The 18,172-nt window shown below is 52.2% G+C and overlaps 1 protein-coding gene across 1 annotated transcript in view; it reads right to left on the reverse strand.

Moving 5' to 3' along the window:
• Positions 1–18,172, reverse strand: part of CTNNBL1 (catenin beta like 1) — a 123,341-nt gene that overhangs the window by 10,236 nt on the left and 94,933 nt on the right. The window contains exons 12-13 of the mRNA XM_056844487.1: positions 9,167–9,264; positions 6,828–6,908 (exon numbers count right to left, since the gene is read on the reverse strand). Coding sequence (XP_056700465.1) covers positions 6,828–6,908; positions 9,167–9,264 — 179 coding nt within the window. The remainder of the gene's footprint in view (positions 1–6,827; positions 6,909–9,166; positions 9,265–18,172) is intronic.

The raw sequence follows: 18,172 nt of genomic DNA on the forward strand, positions 1-18,172 counted from the left end.
CTTTAAATAAATTATATTTTCATTATCTATATATTTTGTTTATCCCACCCAACCTTGGGTACCCAGCTGTTGTTCTTTTCACACACATCCTATGTAAAAAGATTTATATGAGAGCAAAGCTGGCAGCTTGGTCAGTTGCAGGCCTTGGCACCGGACTCCATGCTCATTTCGATGGGCTTAGTCTGGAGTAACTCTCCTTAGGAATGTACTGTAAGTGCCAGTCCGCTTTCACTGCCTTTCTGCTCCGAAGTCTGGTAGAAAAGCTGCAGACCGAATGGCTCCTCAGTCTCTCTCTCTCTCCCCACCCCGAGCAAGCCCGCCTTGCCGCCCGCTGCCACCTGGACCCCCGCCAGCAGTAACTCAGGCCACGTGTGACCTTTCAGCAGTCTTGGCGTTGGAATTTTTGTTTTGCCAACCCGTGAGTGCCCTGCCGCTCGCGTGATTTATTATACGGAGGCCTGGCAGGTGGGCACACTCTGCCGGAGCAATATTTCCTCATTAGGGCCGTCGCCAGCAAGAGCGACTCGTACCTGCAATGCTCAGCAAGGAGAGGGTGGGTGCGTCGCAGGGAAAAACCTCTACACAAGGTCGCAGCGCCACAGCTGAGGCAGGCTTTCCCCCCCCGCGCCTCGGCCAAATGCCCGGCCCCAAGTAGAGGAAAGCTCCAGCGGTGGAATTAAGCTGCGGCACTCCCTGACCCCCATTCTAAGACTCTGGGGGGCAAACTCCCCAGCAAAGGAACGGCTAATGGGAGGAGATGCAGGACGGCAGCTGGCACTGGCACCCGTACGTACGCCCTGGGGAGACTTTCTCCCTCTCTCATCATACTAGAACACGGGGTCATCTGCTGAAGCTGGAGGGTGAGAGATTCAAAATAGATTAAAGGAAGTATTTTTTCACACAACGCATAGTTAAACTGTGGAACTCCCTGCCCCAGGATGTGGGGATGGCTGCCAACTTGGAAGGCTTTAAGAGGAGAGTGGACATGTTCCTGGAGGAGAGGGCTACCCATGGCTGCTAGTCAAAATGGAAGCTAGTCATGATGCATCCCTGTTCTCTCCAGGATCAGAGGAGCATGGATATTACCTTAGGTGATGTGGAACACAGGCAGGATGGTGCTGCTGCAGTCAAAGTCTTGCTTGTGGGCTTCCTACAGGCACCTGGTTGGCCACTGTGTGAACAGACTGCTGGATTTGATGGATCTTGGTATGATCCAGCAGGGCTTTTCTTATGTTGTTATGACTGCAACTGCCAATTTCCAATCTGCCCACTTGAGAAAGGCCATGAGCCAGGCCTACAGGACCTGTGATCCAGCAAGCCAAAGACAGATCCCTCCCTCCAGTCACATACTGTAAAGAAGAGTTGGTTCTTATAGCCTGCCTTTTCTCTACCTTTAGGGAGTCTCAAAGAGGTTTACAATCACCTTCCCTTATCTCCACAACAGGCACCTTTGAGGCAGGTGGGGCCGAGAGAGTTCAGAGAGAACTGTGACTAGCCCAAAGTCACCCAGCAGGCTTCATGTGGAGGAGTGGGGAATCGAACCCGGTTCTCTGGATTAGAGGCTGCCACTCATGTGGAGGAGGGGGAAGCGAACCCAGTTCTCCAAAATTAGAGGCTGCCGCTCTTCACCACTACGCCAGGCGGGCTCTCTGTAGTCTGCCAGCTTGACCTGCACCCGCCCTGCTCTCTGTCAGAGACTGGAGGGAAGGTGCTGCCCCACCTGAGCAACCTTCACCTGCCCAAGAAGGTGCTGCACTGGCTGGGAAGCTCCGCCCTCTCCCGGGGCTCTTGCTCACCTTTGCCCCTGCTGCAAGCACCCTGCTCCTCAGATCACCCCTCAGCTCCTTCTGCCTGGACTGATCCCCTCCCTGGCCCTTCCTTCGGTACACAATCCAGCCTCAACTCTGGATTTACAGTGCCTGCCCCTTGGGCGAGTCACTGGGACTTGTTCCAGGATAGACGAAAGGAAGTGCTTCTGCACCTGGTGATTACTTGAACTGTGGAACTCACTGCCACTGGATGCAGTGATGCCATGAGCACAGAGGGCTTTAAAAGTGGGCTAGGACACACTCAGGAGGAGAGGTCCATCGGTGGCTACTAGCACTGGTGATTAAAGGGAAACTCCTTATTCAGAGGCAGCAAACCTGTGAACACTGGTGCTAGGAAGCAACACTGGGGAAAAGCACCGGCCTCTGTGCCCTGTTGCTGGATGTCCATAAGAACTGTCTGGCCACTGTGTGAGACAGGATGCTGGACTAGATGGACCCTGTCTGGTCTGGTCCAGCAGGGCTCTTCTGGTGTTCCTATGAAGGCTTCGGCCTCTGTGCCCTGTTGTTGGACTTCCAGAGGAACTGGTTGGCCACTGTGTGAGAAGAGGATGCTGGACAAGATGGACCACTGGTCTGATCCAGCAGGGCTCTTCTGATATTCTTATGAAGGCCTCGGCTTCTGTGCCCTGTTGTTAGCCCTCCCCCACTTAGTCTCACATTCATCACTGATCCTGCATTCAATCACTAGCCCGGTTGCAGCAGCGGCCTCTCAGGGAAGGTACCAGAGTCCTCTAGGGCTCCCCCGAACTCTGCTCAGGATAGCAGGAATCCGACTGATGCTCACAAGCCGTGGCAGCAGTTCTATCGTTTCCCACGATTTCTGCACATTTGCCTTGACAGCTCTTGAAATTTTTAAAACGAGTGGCAAGATTCAGGGAGCTGTCAGTGCCGCCTGCCCCTGGCTGACATCTGACAAGCCGGATGGACGACACCTGCAATCCCGGCAAAGGAACTGATTTGGGAGGCAGAATCCACCGACGGCACGAGTGGGAAAAACAGGAGTGCCACAAGGGAACTTCCTCCACAGTACTGACAGCGGGACAAGAACGGCACATGCCAAGAGATTAAGCACCAGCCCCTCCCTGGGGGAGCAGGAAGCCCAGGGGTGCCCAGCGTCCTCCTGTTAGCCACTACTGCACCCCCTCCCTCTCCCAGATGTTTCAGCTCATATGCCAAGTGGTCCTCCTCGCCTCTCCTTCCTCCCTCCAGTCGTCAAGATGCCAGTCTCCCAGGGAGAGCTTAGTGTGCCGTTCCTTATCTGCCGCAAGATGCCCCATGCCGATGGGAGATGACAGACAGAAGATGGGCTGGTGTGAAGCTGAAACCAGCTCTTCCATCAGACTAATAAGGCGGCAGTGACAGGTGAAGAATGGGAAGCAGAGAGAGAGAGAAGGGGGGGAGAAGAAAAGAAAGAGGAAGAAGTGGTGAGCTGTCCTTCCCTGGAGGCTTTTAAGAAGAGGTTAGATGGCCATCTGTCAGCAATGCTGATTCTATAACCTTAAGCAGATCATGAGAGGGAGGGCATCTTGGCCATCTTCTGGGCATGGAGCTGGGGTCACTGGGTGTGTGTGTGGGGGGGGAGGTAGTTGTGAATTCCCTGCATTGTGCAGGGGGTTGGACTAGATGACCCTGGCGGTCCCTTCCAACTCTATGATTCTATGATTCTAAGAAGAGGAAGAGGAAGGAGAAGTTGGTTTTTATATGCCGACTTTCTCCACCACTTAAGGGAGACTCAAACTGGCTTACAATCACCTCCCCTTCCCCTCCCACAACAGACACCCTGTGAGGTAGGTGAAGCCGAGAGAGCTGTGACTTGCCCAAGGTCACCCAGCTGGCTTCATGTGTAGGAGTGGGGAAACCAACCCCGTCTACCAGACTAGCTTCTGCTGCTCATGTGTAGGAGTGGGAAATCAAACCCAGTTCTCCAGATCAGACTCCACCGCTCCAAAACACCACACCACACTGGCTCACGGAGGCCAGAGCAAAGGTCTCCCCAGTCAAGAAGTCTTCATCCCTGGCTTTGGTGTGAGAGGAGGGGGGAGCGTGCCATCCTGGGGGTGAAACCAGGCTCCATCGCAGCAGAGGTTGGCTGGTGATGCCTGGAAGCAGCCACTGTCCATCGCCAGGGGAGGGGGGAGGAAGCTCTTGCGGTGACCGTCTGCTCCTAAAGGGAAGCCACTGGATTGCAACAAAGGCGCCTGGGAGCCAAAGAGCGGGAGGGCTTCCGGCATCCCAAGGCTAAGGCGGGGCTGGGAAAGGTCTCTCTGCCCCAAGACCCAGGTCAGAGAAGTCCTACTCAGTTGCAGGTGCTGCGAGAGCCATAAAGCCCCTGTACACCCTCTCTGGTTTATGCATTTATTTGCATCTCTTATGCCCTGCCTTTCTGCCCAATGGGGACGCAAAGTGGTTTATAGCATTCCCCTCTCCTCCATTTCACCCTCACAACAACTCTGTGGAGGTGGGGTTGGGCTGAGAGCCTGTGACTGCCCCAAGGTGGACCCAGGAAGCTTCCATGGTAGAGTGGGAATCCGAACCTGGGTCTCCCAGATCCTAGTCCAACATTCTAACTAGATGTGTGCATTCATAGAATCATAAGAGTTGGAAGGGACCACCAGGGTCATCTAGTCCAACCTCCTGCACAATGCAGGAAATTCACAACTACCTCCCACACACACACCCAGCGACCCCTACTCCATGCCCAGAAGACGGCCAAGATGCCCCTCCCTCTCATGATCTGCCTGAGGTCATAGAATCAGCATTGCTGACAGATGGCCATCTAGCCTCTGCTTAAAAACCTCCAGGGAAATAAGAGCCCACCACTTCCCGAGGAAGCCTGTTCCACTGAGGAACCGCTCTGTTAGAAAATTCTTCCAAATGTCTAGATGAAAACTTTTGATTTCAACCCATTGGTTCTGGTCCGACCTTCTGGGGCAACAGAAAACAACTCGGCACCCTCCTCTATATGACAGCCCTTCAAGTACTTGAAGATGGTTATCATATCACCCCTCAGTTGTCTCCACGGCACCTCTACCACAGCTGCAGCCCACGTCTCTGACTTATAACATCTGGGGAGCTCACATGACCTTCGGGGCAAAGACTTCCCAGTTTGCTAAAGGATCACGCTGGACAGACACGGGTGGGGCACAGTCTGGCTGACTGTCAGCCACAAGGACCAGCTCTGAACGTAAGTAGAGCCCTGCTGGATGAGACCCCTGGTCCATCTAATCCAGCATCCTTCGCCTTTAGGCCCAACTTTGAGAAAGTTCCAAAGCCTGGAACAGAAGGATCCGGGGGCTGAGGAAGTTCAGCCGGCCTGTGAAGCAATGCCCCCCGCAACGAAAAACACGGCGTGCGTCACGCTGTGCATTAACCCCCGTCATTCCTCTCCTGCCCGCGAAACAATTCCACGCAATGGAAACCATTGGCGGGCGCACTCAAGCGCCATTTAAGCTATCAAAACCCACGGACACCGCCTCGCTTCCGAGAGCCCCATTTCTCCTTTTTAAGGATGGAACGACTTAGCTGTGGCACAATTAGCATCTAATTTGTAAGTCGTTATGGCGCAAAGTATCCGGTGAGAACATTTTATTGAATAAACCTGCTGAGCATAATTTTCTCACGGAACTCAGAACAAAACGCATTACGCCGCCTCCTGCTTCTGCCTCCTTTTGGCAGAGACGACTGCCGAGGCATGCCAATTACATCCCATTTCAGAGGCGTTAAGTGCCGCGGGGTTCGGCCACCTTCCCCCCTGAAGGAAGGATGAAAAGAGCCGGAATGAGGACGGGGCGTTCCCCTCACAAGCCGCCACTTTGAAAGTTTCTGTGTAGAGTCTGCGGCAGAGCTCAGGAGATGCCCCCGTTCTCTTTACTTCCTGAAGGGTTGGGCCAGTGAGGTGCCCAGGATGGCTGCTGAGCCCGACTTTGCGGCCCTCTCCACGATGCTCTGTGCTCGCCACCCCCCATCTAAAATTCTGAAGGACGCCAGCCTCTTTTGCCCCCCCCCCCATTCATTGCAGCCCTGACCTGGATGGGCCGGGCGAGCCCGATCTCGTTAGATCTCAGGAGCTAAGCGGAGTCGGCCCTGGTAAGTAGCTGGATGGGAGACCACCAAGGAATACAGGGTTTCTATGGAGAGGCAGGAAACGGCAAATCACCAGCGTGGTGTAGTGGTTAAGAGCGGTGGTTTGGAGCAGCGGACTCTGATCTGGAGAACCAGGTTTGATTCCCCACTCCTCCTCCACATGAGCGGTGGAGGCTAATCTGGAGAACTGGATTTGTTTCCCCACTCCTCCACATGAATCCTGCTGGGTGACCTTGGGCTAGTCACAGCTCTCTCAGAGCTCTCTCAGCCCCACCTACCTCACAGGGTGTCTGATGTGGGGAAGGGAAGGTGATTATAAGCGGGTTTGATTCTTCCTTAAGTGGGAGATAAAGTCGGCATACAAAAACCAACTCCTCCTCCTTCTCTTCTTCTTCTCTCTGATCTGACCTCCTTCTCTCTGCTCTGACCTCCTCCTCCTTCTCTCTGCCCTGACCTGGATGGCCCAGAGAAGCTCAATCTCATCAGATCTCAGAAGTGAAACATGGTTGGTCCTGGTCAGTACTTGGAGGGGAGACAACCAAGGAATACCAGGGGTGCTACGCAAAGGCAAAGGCAGGCAATAGCAAACCACCTCTGTTTGTCTCTTGCCTTGAAAACCCTACGGGGTCGCCACTTCACGGCACTCTCCACCTCCACCGTTCATTGCAGACTCCCAGAAGGGCTTGCAACCGCACCTCCCAATGTAGCAGGGACGGGCACACAATCCCTCAAGGGCAACCCCCGTGGAGAGTCAGGCACTGTCTTGCTTGCAAGCAATGGGGCGGGAGGAATGGAAGCCAGCTGGGATGATGTAAGAACCCCCCCTCCCCAATAAGGCACAGGGAAAAGAGGAGGGCTGCGGACACCGTTCCAGGATGGGGAGGGGGGAAAGGAGAAGGGACCAGGGACACCTACGTGCTTTTCGCCTTCTATCTTCTTATCGGCTGCCTGCATCGCGTCCAGGTACTTGAAATACAGCTCCATCAGTCTATCCACCTGCCGGGGGGGGGGGGAGCAAAAAGAGAGAGCAATGAGAGAAATATGCATTTGACCCGGGCAAAGGACCTGCAAAGCAGAGGGCCGTTCTGTGGTAGACTATAATCTGGGTTTGATTCCCCACTCCTCCACGAGTGGCAGAGGCTAATCCGGTGAACCAGGTTGATTTCCGCACTCCTACACATGAAGCCAGCTGGGTGACCTTGGGCTAGTCACAGTTCTCTCAGCCCCACCTACCTTACAGGGTGTCTGTTGTGGGGAAAAGAAGGGAAAGTGATTGTAAGTAGGTTTGCTTCTTCCTTAAGTGGTAGAGAAAGTATAAACTTTCTCTATAGTATAAACTATAGTATAGTATAGTATTATAGTATATAGTATAAACACCAACTCTTCTTCTTCTGTGCCCTGTTGTTGGCCCTCCAGAGGAACTGGTTGGCCGCTGGGTGAGACAGGATGCTGGACTACGTGGACCTCTAGTCTGATCCAGCAGGGTTCTTTTTACGAGTCCAGAAGAGCAATCCTGCTGAATCGGTACAAGGATCGAGGCATCTGTTGCCAGCAGTGACTGGACAGAAGCCTCTGAGAAGTCCAGATACCAGTCACAAAGATTGCAGGCTCAACCCCTGACCCCCTGCTGCCTCTGAACATGGAAGTTCCATTCAGATCTCGGGGTTCACCATCACTAACAGATCTCTCTCCTTCCATGAATTTTGGGGGGAGGGGAGGAAATCAATAAAAAAGGGAGACTTAGCAGCATTTGAAAAGCATTTTGGTCACATTAATTGTCTTCTTTGCAGAATAAAACCAACAGAATCCCCCCGGGGACTTGTTTGCAAGTCCCACTGGAAATACTGACTGGCAGAAGCTGATATTCGGCTCACCTCTAGCAGCCCAATCCTGCTTCTGGGCGTTCTTTTAATTGATTTTCAAGCAGATACTTATTTTGAGCCAATATTTTCAGGAGCACCAAAAACAACAGCAACCCCCCCACTCCTCATTTAACTCAATAATTGCAGGCAGAAAAGCTGGCTTGGCAAACGGAGTCAAAAGCCAAAACTGCCCTCCCCCTGCGATGAATCCCCCTCTCCCCCCCCCCCCCCGTGGGGGAAGACCCTCTGGCAGACTGTTCACAGGTCTGCCCCCTTGTGATTTTCTGCGCAGTCAACTTGGATGGTTTTCTGGGAGTCAGAAGGGCTCGAACACCTCTGCCAGCCATGAGATGCCCACAGCTGGGCTGGCTCAAGACCTAGCTAGTAGGATGGGCAGATGGGGCAGCTGGGTGCAAAGGAAGCAGATCCCGGTGAGGCGCCAGGAAAGAAGCCCCCATGCCCCTCTGAGCCTCGCTGCCCAGGGGCTGTTTCCTAACCTGCATCTTCAAGATGGGCCCAGAAGCCCGGGACAGTTCCCTGGTGTCTGATGCAGCCTCACCTTCCCCACTGCACCTCTGGCTATGAGAGCACTGCGTCGGGCGGCAGACTTTGGGGTGATGTGGGAGGGGGGCAAAGAAGGGGACAGATTGCACCCCAGATTAATTCGTGGACCAGAAGGGGTGGATTTTCCTCCGGAGGCAAAGCTCTGCTAGTTCAATCTGGTAGAATCAATACAGCCTTTTATTTATTTATTTTTATTCGTATCCTGCTTTTTCCCCTGGTCGAGGACTCAAAGCAGCTCTTTGCATCGTTCCCCCCACCTTCACGTAACCCTCACAACAACCATCTTGCATGGTGTAGTGGTTAAGAGCGGTGGTTTGGAGCAGTGGAGTCTGATCTAGAGAACCGGGTTTGATTCCCCATTCCTCCTCCACATGAGCAGTGGAGGCTAATCTGGAGAACTGGATTTGTTTCCCCACTCCTCCACATGAAGCCAGCTGGGTGACCTTGGGCTAGTCACAGCTCTGTTAGAGTGCTCTCAGCCCCACCTACATCACAGGGTGTCTGTTGTGGGGAGGGGAGGGGAAGGGAAGGTGATTGTAAGCCGGTTTAATTCTTCCTTAAGTGATAGAGAAAGTCGGCCTATAAAAACCACCACCTCCTCCTCCTCCGGAGGGCTGGTCTGGCTGAGGGGTTGTGATGGGACCACAGTCACTTGTCAGGCTTCCGGGGTTGAGTGCGGGATTCGAACCCAGTAGTCCCAGGTCGTATTCCGACACTCTAACTGCTACTCCACACCAGCCAACAAATGACAGGGTCAACACGCTCCCACCCCTGGGACTCCCCCTCGCAATGGGCCCCAATCCCACACGCCCACCCCCCATTTCTTACCTTCTCGCTGTCATTCTCTGTAAACTTGTTGAGCAGACGGGTCCTCTGCTGTCCTCTGAGGTTCCTCAGGAGAGAAGCGAGGATGGAGCAGATGTGTTCTGGAGGTGAACAGACAGACAATTTAAGAAGGATGTAGACAAGCTGGAACGTGTCCAGAGGAGGGCAACAAAGATGGTGAGGGGTCTGGAGACCAAGTCCTATGAGGAAAGGTCGAAGGAGCTGGGTATGTTTAGCCTGGAGAGGAGAAGACAGAGAGGGGATATGATAACCGTCATCAAGTACTTGAAGGGCTGTCATAGGGGTTACCGCACTCAGACTTCTAGGGCATTTTTTAAAGTTGGACAACGTTATATAATAATCGTTTCCGATGTGTTCCCTACCGCACTCTTCTACTCCAGCACGGTATAGGATTTCAGAAACGTTGCATGGAGGTGGGGGCGGGGGGTTCTTGCCGGACTTGCGGGTCCTGCCACCGCGCCGAGAGGCGCCCTGGAGAAGGGCGGCTGGCTGGGATTGCGGGGGGGGGGGGCTTCTTGCCAGACTCCCGGGGCCCGCCACCGTGCGTTTCCGATGTGTTCCCTACTGCACTCTTCTACTCCAGCACGGTATAGGATTTCAGAAACGTTGCATGGAGGGGGTTTTTTTTTTCTTGCCGGACTTGCGGGTCCTGCCACCGCGCCGAGAAGCGCCCCTGGCTGGGCTGGGAGGGGGGGGGCGTGAGGGCTTCTCCCCGGACTTCGCGGGTCATTAGTGATGTCACTTAAACGGAGCAAACCAATACACTGCTTGTAAAGGGTTTTTGGATACCACGGCCAATAAACGGTTGGAAGATGTCTTCACAGCTGAAGGGGCCAAAGTTAGTGGGAACACTATTTTTTACAACGATTTCAAACTCTTAATAAATCGGTGGGAAAACATTGAAAGTGCGAACAGATTTTTTTACAACATTTCCAAACTCTTGAAACATCGCTGGGAATACCTAGTGCGGTAACGGCCATAGAGAGGAGGGTGCCGAGTTGTTTTCTGTCGCCCCACAAGGTCTGACCAGAACCAACGGGTTGAAATTAAATCAAAAGAGTTTCCATTTTTCTCCCCAATTCTTGCATTGGAATCCTTGCTCTGCTAAGGAAGCTCGCTGGGTGACCTGGGGCCAGTCACACACTCAGCCTAACCTGCCTCACAGGGGGGTTGTTATGAGGATACAATGGAAGACAGGAGAATAATGTAAACTGCTTTGGGATCCCTTTGGGAGAAAGGTGGGTTATAAATGCAATAAATCAAGAAATAACCCTGCACCAGCTACCATCTCACCCCAATCTGGGGCACGTGGGGCAGAGAAAACCAGCAAGGCTTTAGCGCAGACAGGACCTTTGGCATGCCCTGAATTTTGCCCAGGGTGTGGGCAGGATCTGGGGCCCAGCTTGTTTAGGACCCGAGCCCTCGATCAGGACAACTGGGGACACACCCTCTCACCAAGGCATGCGCAGCCACGCTCTGTATTTCATGCATGCCTTGGCTTGCGGACATTTCACTGCAGAAGCTGCCCCAATTTCTCCACATACCCCTAGTGATTAAAGCTGATGAGGTGTGTGTGTGTGTGGGGGGGATAAAATGTGCCCCTTTTGTCTTGCAGGAGAGGTGGCGTCAGCATTCGCTCCGTTTCAGAGAGGCAAATGCAGAATCCAGAAGAGAGGGGTCCCTTTCCTTGCTGCCGCCAAGACAGATGAACTGCAGCTTCCTATTCCAGTAAGACCGGAAACAATTTTATTAAATTATTTTCCAGCTAAATCAAAGGATATTCGAGTTATGTTTCTCCATATGCTAACGGTTGCTAGAACAAATTTTGCAAGATATTGGAAAAGCAATAAATTCCCTGATTTAAATAACTGGCTTGATAAGGTTAAAGAAACCTATGCTTTAATTAAGTTGACATATTATAACAATGACAAAAATACGGAAGAACTGGACGCTTGCTGGAATTTGACCATTTCAAGGATGGAAAAAACACTACAATGTGTAAATCGCAGAGAGGGAGTGATGTAATAATCATGTGGATTTAGATAAATAGAGTATTGCTTGGTTCATCGTTATGGGAACTTTAGTTATATTAGCAACATGGTTTTAGTTTCTTTTCAAGAATTTGTATTATGAGTATCTTAGTAATGTTATGTTTCCATTTTCTTTTATTGTTATATTAGCATTATAGATAGATAAATGAATGAATGAATGAATGAACGAACCGCAGCTTCCTCGGCTCTGTCTCAGCCCGGGCCCCTGAAAAACGGAGATCAATTTCACCCAGCACAAGTGACATTTACCTGCTTGCAACTGGGGAGGGGGGAGGGGCTTTCCATAAGTGGACACCCCCCTTTTTTCTTAAGAGGAAGGCCCCACATGATGGACAAGCCCCGGCTCTCCTCCCGGGCCTCAGGCACTGCATCTGGCCGGGGCACCGCGAACAAAGGACAAGCGTGCTCGGAGCACAGGTTTCACGAGCCGCTAATAAATGTGGCTTCCTCCGCAACAGATTTCGGCCTGAGGAGGTGTCAATTTTTCACACGCCAAGGAGACATGGAGAAGCGCCGGGCAGGGAGAGGAGAGGAGATAACAGGTTTATCAGGGGGCCGGCCCCGGCTCGGCCGCTCCATCACTCCGAAGGGGCGAGGTGAAGGATGGCGGCGGAGACGCCGGCGCACAACCTGTGTCAACACGGCAGGCTGCAGCGGTCGGCCACGGAGGCGCGCACTACATCAAATCCGTGGCCTCTGCTTTAACAAGAGGAGTGTGGAAAACTCTGAGCCCCGGCAAGACTGTTTGCAAATAATCGGAGTCCCAGGGGTTCTCTCTGCTGGCTGGAGAGACAAAGATGGATGGCAGCACGGCAGAGGCTCGAGTTTCAGCGCTGGAAAAAAAAGGGAGCGAACAACAACGGGGAGCCTGCACTGAAAAGCTGGCATCCCTAAATGTATCCACTAATAGCCTAGTATTCCCTGTTACCGTGTATGGGTATGAATGCTAGACAATGAAGAAAGCTGATAGGAAGAAAGCAGATTCCTTTGAAATGTGCTGTTGCAGGAGAGTGTTACGGATACCGTGGACCGCCAAAAAAAACAAATCAGTGGGTTCTAGATCAAATCAAGCCTGAACTGACCCCAGAAGCTAAAATGACTAAACTGAGGCTGTCGTACTTTGGTCACAATTATGAGAAGACAAGAGACACTGTAAAAGACAGTCATGCCAGGAAAAGTTGAGGGCAGCAGGAAAAGAGGAAGACCCAACAAGAGATGGATTGACGCAATAAAGGAACCCAAAGCCCTCTGTTTGCAAGTTCTGAGCAAGACTGCTAAAGATAGGATGTTTTGGAGGACATTGGGTCACCATTAGTCGGAAGCGACTTGACGGCACTTAACACACACACACACACACACACACACACACACAATAGCCTAGAACACACATCAACAAAATGCTCAGGAGGGGCTCAAGGCCCATGGCCAAAGAAGACTGGGCCCGCCTGCCCAAAAGTCCCCACCGGAGCTTTCCTCCCAGCCAAACGCCACTTCCACTTCCCTTCCGGCAGTGGCAGCGGGGAGAGGAACCGGCACAGCCTCTGGAAAGCTCTCCGGGCATTTTGCTAAGTTAACGGAAGAGAGCTGAAGCCAGAGGAGCAGAAATGTTCCTCTGACAGCAGATCTGTGAGTCTCCGGGGGCTGATGACACCCTGCGGGAGCCAAACACTCTGAGCACACCGGGCACAACAGCCTGGACCGGCTCCTGGCTGGGTGAGGGATGCGACGGAGGAGCCAGGGAGCTCACCACACATACCGTTGGCCCAGAGAGACCACATTTCCAGAAATGTTGAAGACACGGAGAAGATCACCCTCCCACCGGGGGGGGGGGGAATTGAAATCTGGGGGAAACCTGAAATACATGCAAACTTAATTTCTGATCAAGCCTAAACTTATTCTGCTGCTTTGACAACATAAAACAAATCACTTAGAGCCAGCGTGGCGTCGTGGGTAAGAATGGTGGTTTGGAATGTAGACTCTAATCTGGTGAATTGGATTTGTTTCCCCACTCCACCACATGAAGCCAGCTGGGTGTCCTTGGGCTAGTCACAGCTCTCTCAGCCTCACCTACCTCTCAGGGTGTCTGTTGTGGGGAGGGGAAGGGAAAGGTGATTGTAAGCCGGTTTTAGTCTTCCTTAAGTGGCAGAGGAAGTCGGCATATAAAAACTAACTCTTTGTCTTCTTTTTCTTCTTCTTGTTCTAACTTAACCAGCATATCAAATTGTACTAATGGACGTATTTGTGGAATTTGAAGGTATAAACCACCTTCGTTTTCTACAAGTAAAATTGTCAGTGTGTCCAGAGCTGCAAACTGCTGCACTGTAGCACAGAGATCTTGATGTCTGCTATCTGAGAAGTGGGACAAGTGACAGAAAACAAATATTGAAGTCAATGGGGAAAGCGTATCATTTAGCCAGAACCAGTCACAGAGAGTTACAATGCGCAGGGCTAACAGCATGCTTGGACATCATGTGAAACTTCATAACACCAAAGACACCGTGAACTCTATTACAATTTATCGTCCTCGTCACATGGTGTAGTGGTTAAGAGCGCTGGTTTTTAGCAGTGGACTCTGATCTGGAGAACCGGGTTTGATTCCCCACTCCTCCACATGAGCGGCGGAGGCTAATCTGGTGAACCGGGTTGGTTTCCCCACTCCTCCACACGAAGCCAGCTGGGTGACCTTGGGCAAGTTGCAGCTCTCTTAGAGCTCTCTCAGCCCCACCTCCCTCACAGGGTGTCTGTTGTGGGGAGGGGAAGGGAAGGCGATTGTAAACTGGTTTGATTCTCCCTTAAGTGGGAGAGAAAGTCGGCATATAAAAACAAACTCAACCTTTTTTGCTCCATTCCCCCCTTTCATCATTGTTCAGAACATAATTCCCCCTTCCCAAGATAGTCTAATGGTTATTTAAAACAAACTTCAATTTTAGATTGTACATAATGTACAGGACATCACACTTTGCTGAACAGTGGTCCCAATTTCCCCTCTGGAATCCTAAAATCCCCCCCCAGGGGACTCCCCCCTTGTTGAAAACCCGTGATTTAGACAATAAAATAACCACATCCATGAAAAAATGTGTACAGAACGTATAGGATTCAATAAGCTATATATTTGGTGAGAGAAAATCTTAGCGAGAGAATTTCATTGATTCCCCCCCCCCCAAAAAAAGGGGGGTCAGTTTTCAGCACTCCCCAAAAATGTCTCAATTTTTTCCATCAGAAAAACCATCTCCAGTAAAAAAAAAAAAAAACACCCCACAGCCGTCCCCCCATTTCCCCATTCACTCCCCCCCCCACTCCCCATCTCGAGAGACGCCTGCCGCGACAGCCTTTCATCTCCGCTGCGTGGGCCTGTCTGTGCGCTCCACCGGCTGCCTCCAGGCCTTGGGCGACTCTTCAGGCGCCGCAGAGGAGCAGACGCCGCCGTTTTGCCAAGAAAACTCCCCAAACAGCCGCATCAAGGAGCTCAGCAAAAAACCTCGCCCAGCTTCAAAAGCTCCTGCCCCGGGGGAGAACTGAATTCGCGTCCAGCAGCGCCTTAGAGACCAACGCATCTCTCCCGGCCCAGGGGAGAGCAACCCAGCTCCAAACTGTTGGGGGCAGCTGAAAGGGAGGACCTTGAGAGCGGCAGGGCAGACTGGGGGGGGGGTCATCACCCCCACCCCAGGGCAGCCGGTCCTAAGAACATAAGAAAAGCCATGCTGGATCAGACCAAGGCCCATCAAGTCCAGCAGTGTGTTCCACAGCGCCTCATGTAATAGAAGGAGTTGGTTTTTATATGCCAACTTTCTCTACCACTTAAGAGAATCAAACCGGCTTACAATCACCTTCCCTTCCCCTCCCCACAACAGACACCCTGTGAGGTAGGTGGGACTGGGAGAGCTCCAAGAGAGCTGTGACTTGCCCAAGGTCACCCAGCTGGCTTCATTTGTAGGAGCGGGGAAACCAATCTGGTTCACCAGATTAGCCTCCGCTGCTCATGTGGAGGAGTGGGGAACCAAACCCGGTTCTTCAGATTACAGCCCACTGCTCCAAACCACCAGTCTTAACCACTACACCACACTGGCTCCTCTGATCCTGGAGACAATAGGTATGCATCATGACTAGTCTCAGTTTTGACTAGTAGCTGTGAATAGCTATCTCCTCCATGAACATGTCCACTCCCCTCTTTAAGCCTTCTAAGTTGGCAGCCATCATCACATCCTCGGGCAGGGAGTTCCACAATTTAACTATGCATTGTGTGAAGAAATACTTCTGACTCTGTTTTGAATCTCTCACCCTCCAGCTTCAGGAGATGTCCCCGCGTTCTGGTATTATGTGAGAGGGACATTCTCCCTGTCCACTCTCTCCATCTTCTTCTGCGGGATGCTGCCATATCCCCAGCACTCAGAAACCCACCATGCTGCCTCCTCAACGAGGCAGCAGCTCTTCCAACTCTCAGGTAGGGAATGGTCTTTCCTCATACTGCTGCCCCCCCAAGATTGCTTTAAACTGGAGAGGCTGGGGGTCTATCATGGGACCTTCGACAAGCAAAGCTACCAAGTTATGAGCTGCCTCCCATCGCGGGAAGGGGCAACCTGGGCCCAGCCTCTTACAATGTACCTTCTGCCCTTCTGCTAAGGGATTCGGGATGCCAATTGTAGCGATTACCCCTACAAGGACCCTGTGAGGTCGCTGGGGCAGTACAGCAAGCAGACTACAGGCACCCAAGAGAGCATCAGAGCCCAGCCAACCCCAAGGATGCTTGAGCAGCAGGGCAACCTTGGGAGACACAGACCACGGGCCCCCCAAGTGCTGCATGTTATGGATGGGAGGGGCCGTGGCTCAGTTGGCAGAGCCTCTGCTTCGCATGCAGAAGGTCTCAGCTTCAATTCCTGGCATCTCCAGTTAAAAGGGTTAGGCAGGAGGTGATGTGAAAGACCTTTCTCCTTCTGAGACCCTGGAGAGCCACTGCTGGTCTGAGTAGACAATACTGACTTTGATGGAACGAGGGTTTGATTCAGTATAAGGCAGCTTCACGTGTGTGTGTCAGAAGCGCAAATCCTGGAGAGGGGCCATGTCTCAGTGAAAGGGACTCTGCTTGGCATGCAGAAGGTCCCAGGTTCAATTCCTGGCAACTCCAGTTAAAATGATCAGGCAGCGGGTGATGTGAAAGACCGTTCTCCTGCTGAGACCCAGGAGAGTTGCTGTCAGTCTGAACTTGATGGACCCATGGCCTGATTCAGTACAATGCAGTTTCGTATCGCTATGTGTTCGTGTGCTGCTTCGCACCCAGGCCTGGATCGAGGATTCAGCACAGACCAGTTTTTATCAGTCCCCCCCCCTCTCCTGCCCCGGGCTCCCATCACTAGGCAAACGGACAGAGAAGCCTTGAGACGCAGCCAGTGTTTAAAACACCCTAATTAGATTGAGCCTGGCTCTGGAGGTGGCGTGCCAGAATACAGATTAATCTGTCCTGGAGCTGCAGCGTTGGCAGCTGCACCAGCAGGAGGTCCCATCAAATCCCGCCATCTCCCCCCTCCCCTGCCTCTGTTGTTGTTTTTTCTCCCACCCACCCCCCACTTTACATTGCATTATAACGGACATCTGCCTAGCAGGGGAGGAAGGCGGGTGGGCGGAGGGGAAGTGCTGGAATACATGGATGGCGGCTGGAGGAAAAGCAGGGCTGTCCCTCAAAGACCCGCCGTTCGGGCCTCGAGAGCAGGCAGAGCCCTGCTGAGCCTCACAAAGGAAGGGCGGGGTACGCCTCCGACAAAAGGAAGGGGAGGAAACGCAAGGGAAGAGCTTGGCACCGGCCCCTTTGATCTCCGGTGAGGAGCAGCCTCACCCGGGAAGACAAGCAGGCTCTGTGCCCTCCGTGCCAATCCACGAGCCACCCCCTCCGTTTGTTATTTGTCATAGAGGAAATTGGATATTTTCTTCCACTCCAGAGCCCAGCTCTTTGCCCATCAAAATGGGGGGGGGCACCTCCTCGGGCAAGAAAGCTCCATGCCAGGCCGAAAGGAGGCTCTGGAGGAAGCCGGTGATGCTGGACAGCTGCTTCTCCCAGCTCCCTCCACTGCCCCAACCTCCCAACCCCAAGGAGCTGGACATTTCCTCCTTTTGTCCCACAGATCTTTGTGCTTGCAATGGTGCGATCACCACACAGAAACCGCAGCACACCGAAATGGGTGGGTGGGGGTACAGATCCTTTCCATCACGAAAACACAAAAGGAAACAAGGGGAGCCCCCTTTTTTGCAACCAGCCACGCCAATTCTAAAACATTTGCATTTGGACAAGAGTTTGTTCTTTTTTGAGATACGAAAAAGTCGACAAAGATACAACAAAGACGAACATTTGCTTATTCTTTCCCTATCGCATCAGACCCCCTCCTCTGCACCCTTCACAAACCCCTCCAAGTGTACACAGGAACTCCTTCAGTCTCAGTCCCACTAATGAAAGATGCTTTGGTCAAGGGACAGGCGCTCCCAGGTTATGGAGCAACCTCCCAGGGGAGGTGCGCCTGGCCCCCTCTCTTTTGATCTTTAGGAGGCAGCTGAAGATGGCCTTATTTAAGAATGAACTTGGTTAAGTTTAATAGCAGCCCTGAGTTGTGATTTTAAATTTTGGTTTTTATGTTTTTAATGTAGTTTATTTTATGTGTTTTATCTATGTTGCAAGCCTCCTTGAGCTTTGTAAGGAAGAAAGGCAGCGAATGTTTTAAATGAATGAATAAAATACACAAAAAGAACACCTCTTTGGGTGTTTTTGGCGACCCAAAACCTCCTTCTTTGGAGGTGTTTAAGCAGAGGCTAGATGACCATCTGTCAGCAAGGCTGATTCTGTGAACTTAGGGCAGATCATGAGAGGGAGGGCAAGAAGGGTTGTGTCAGCGTTTGGCTCTCGTGGCCCTTTTTTACATGCCCAGGGTAATGCCGATCATCACTTTGGGGTCAG

This window comes from Euleptes europaea, chromosome 2 (genome assembly GCF_029931775.1).
Source record: "Euleptes europaea isolate rEulEur1 chromosome 2, rEulEur1.hap1, whole genome shotgun sequence".
Lineage (NCBI taxonomy): Eukaryota > Metazoa > Chordata > Lepidosauria > Squamata > Sphaerodactylidae > Euleptes > Euleptes europaea.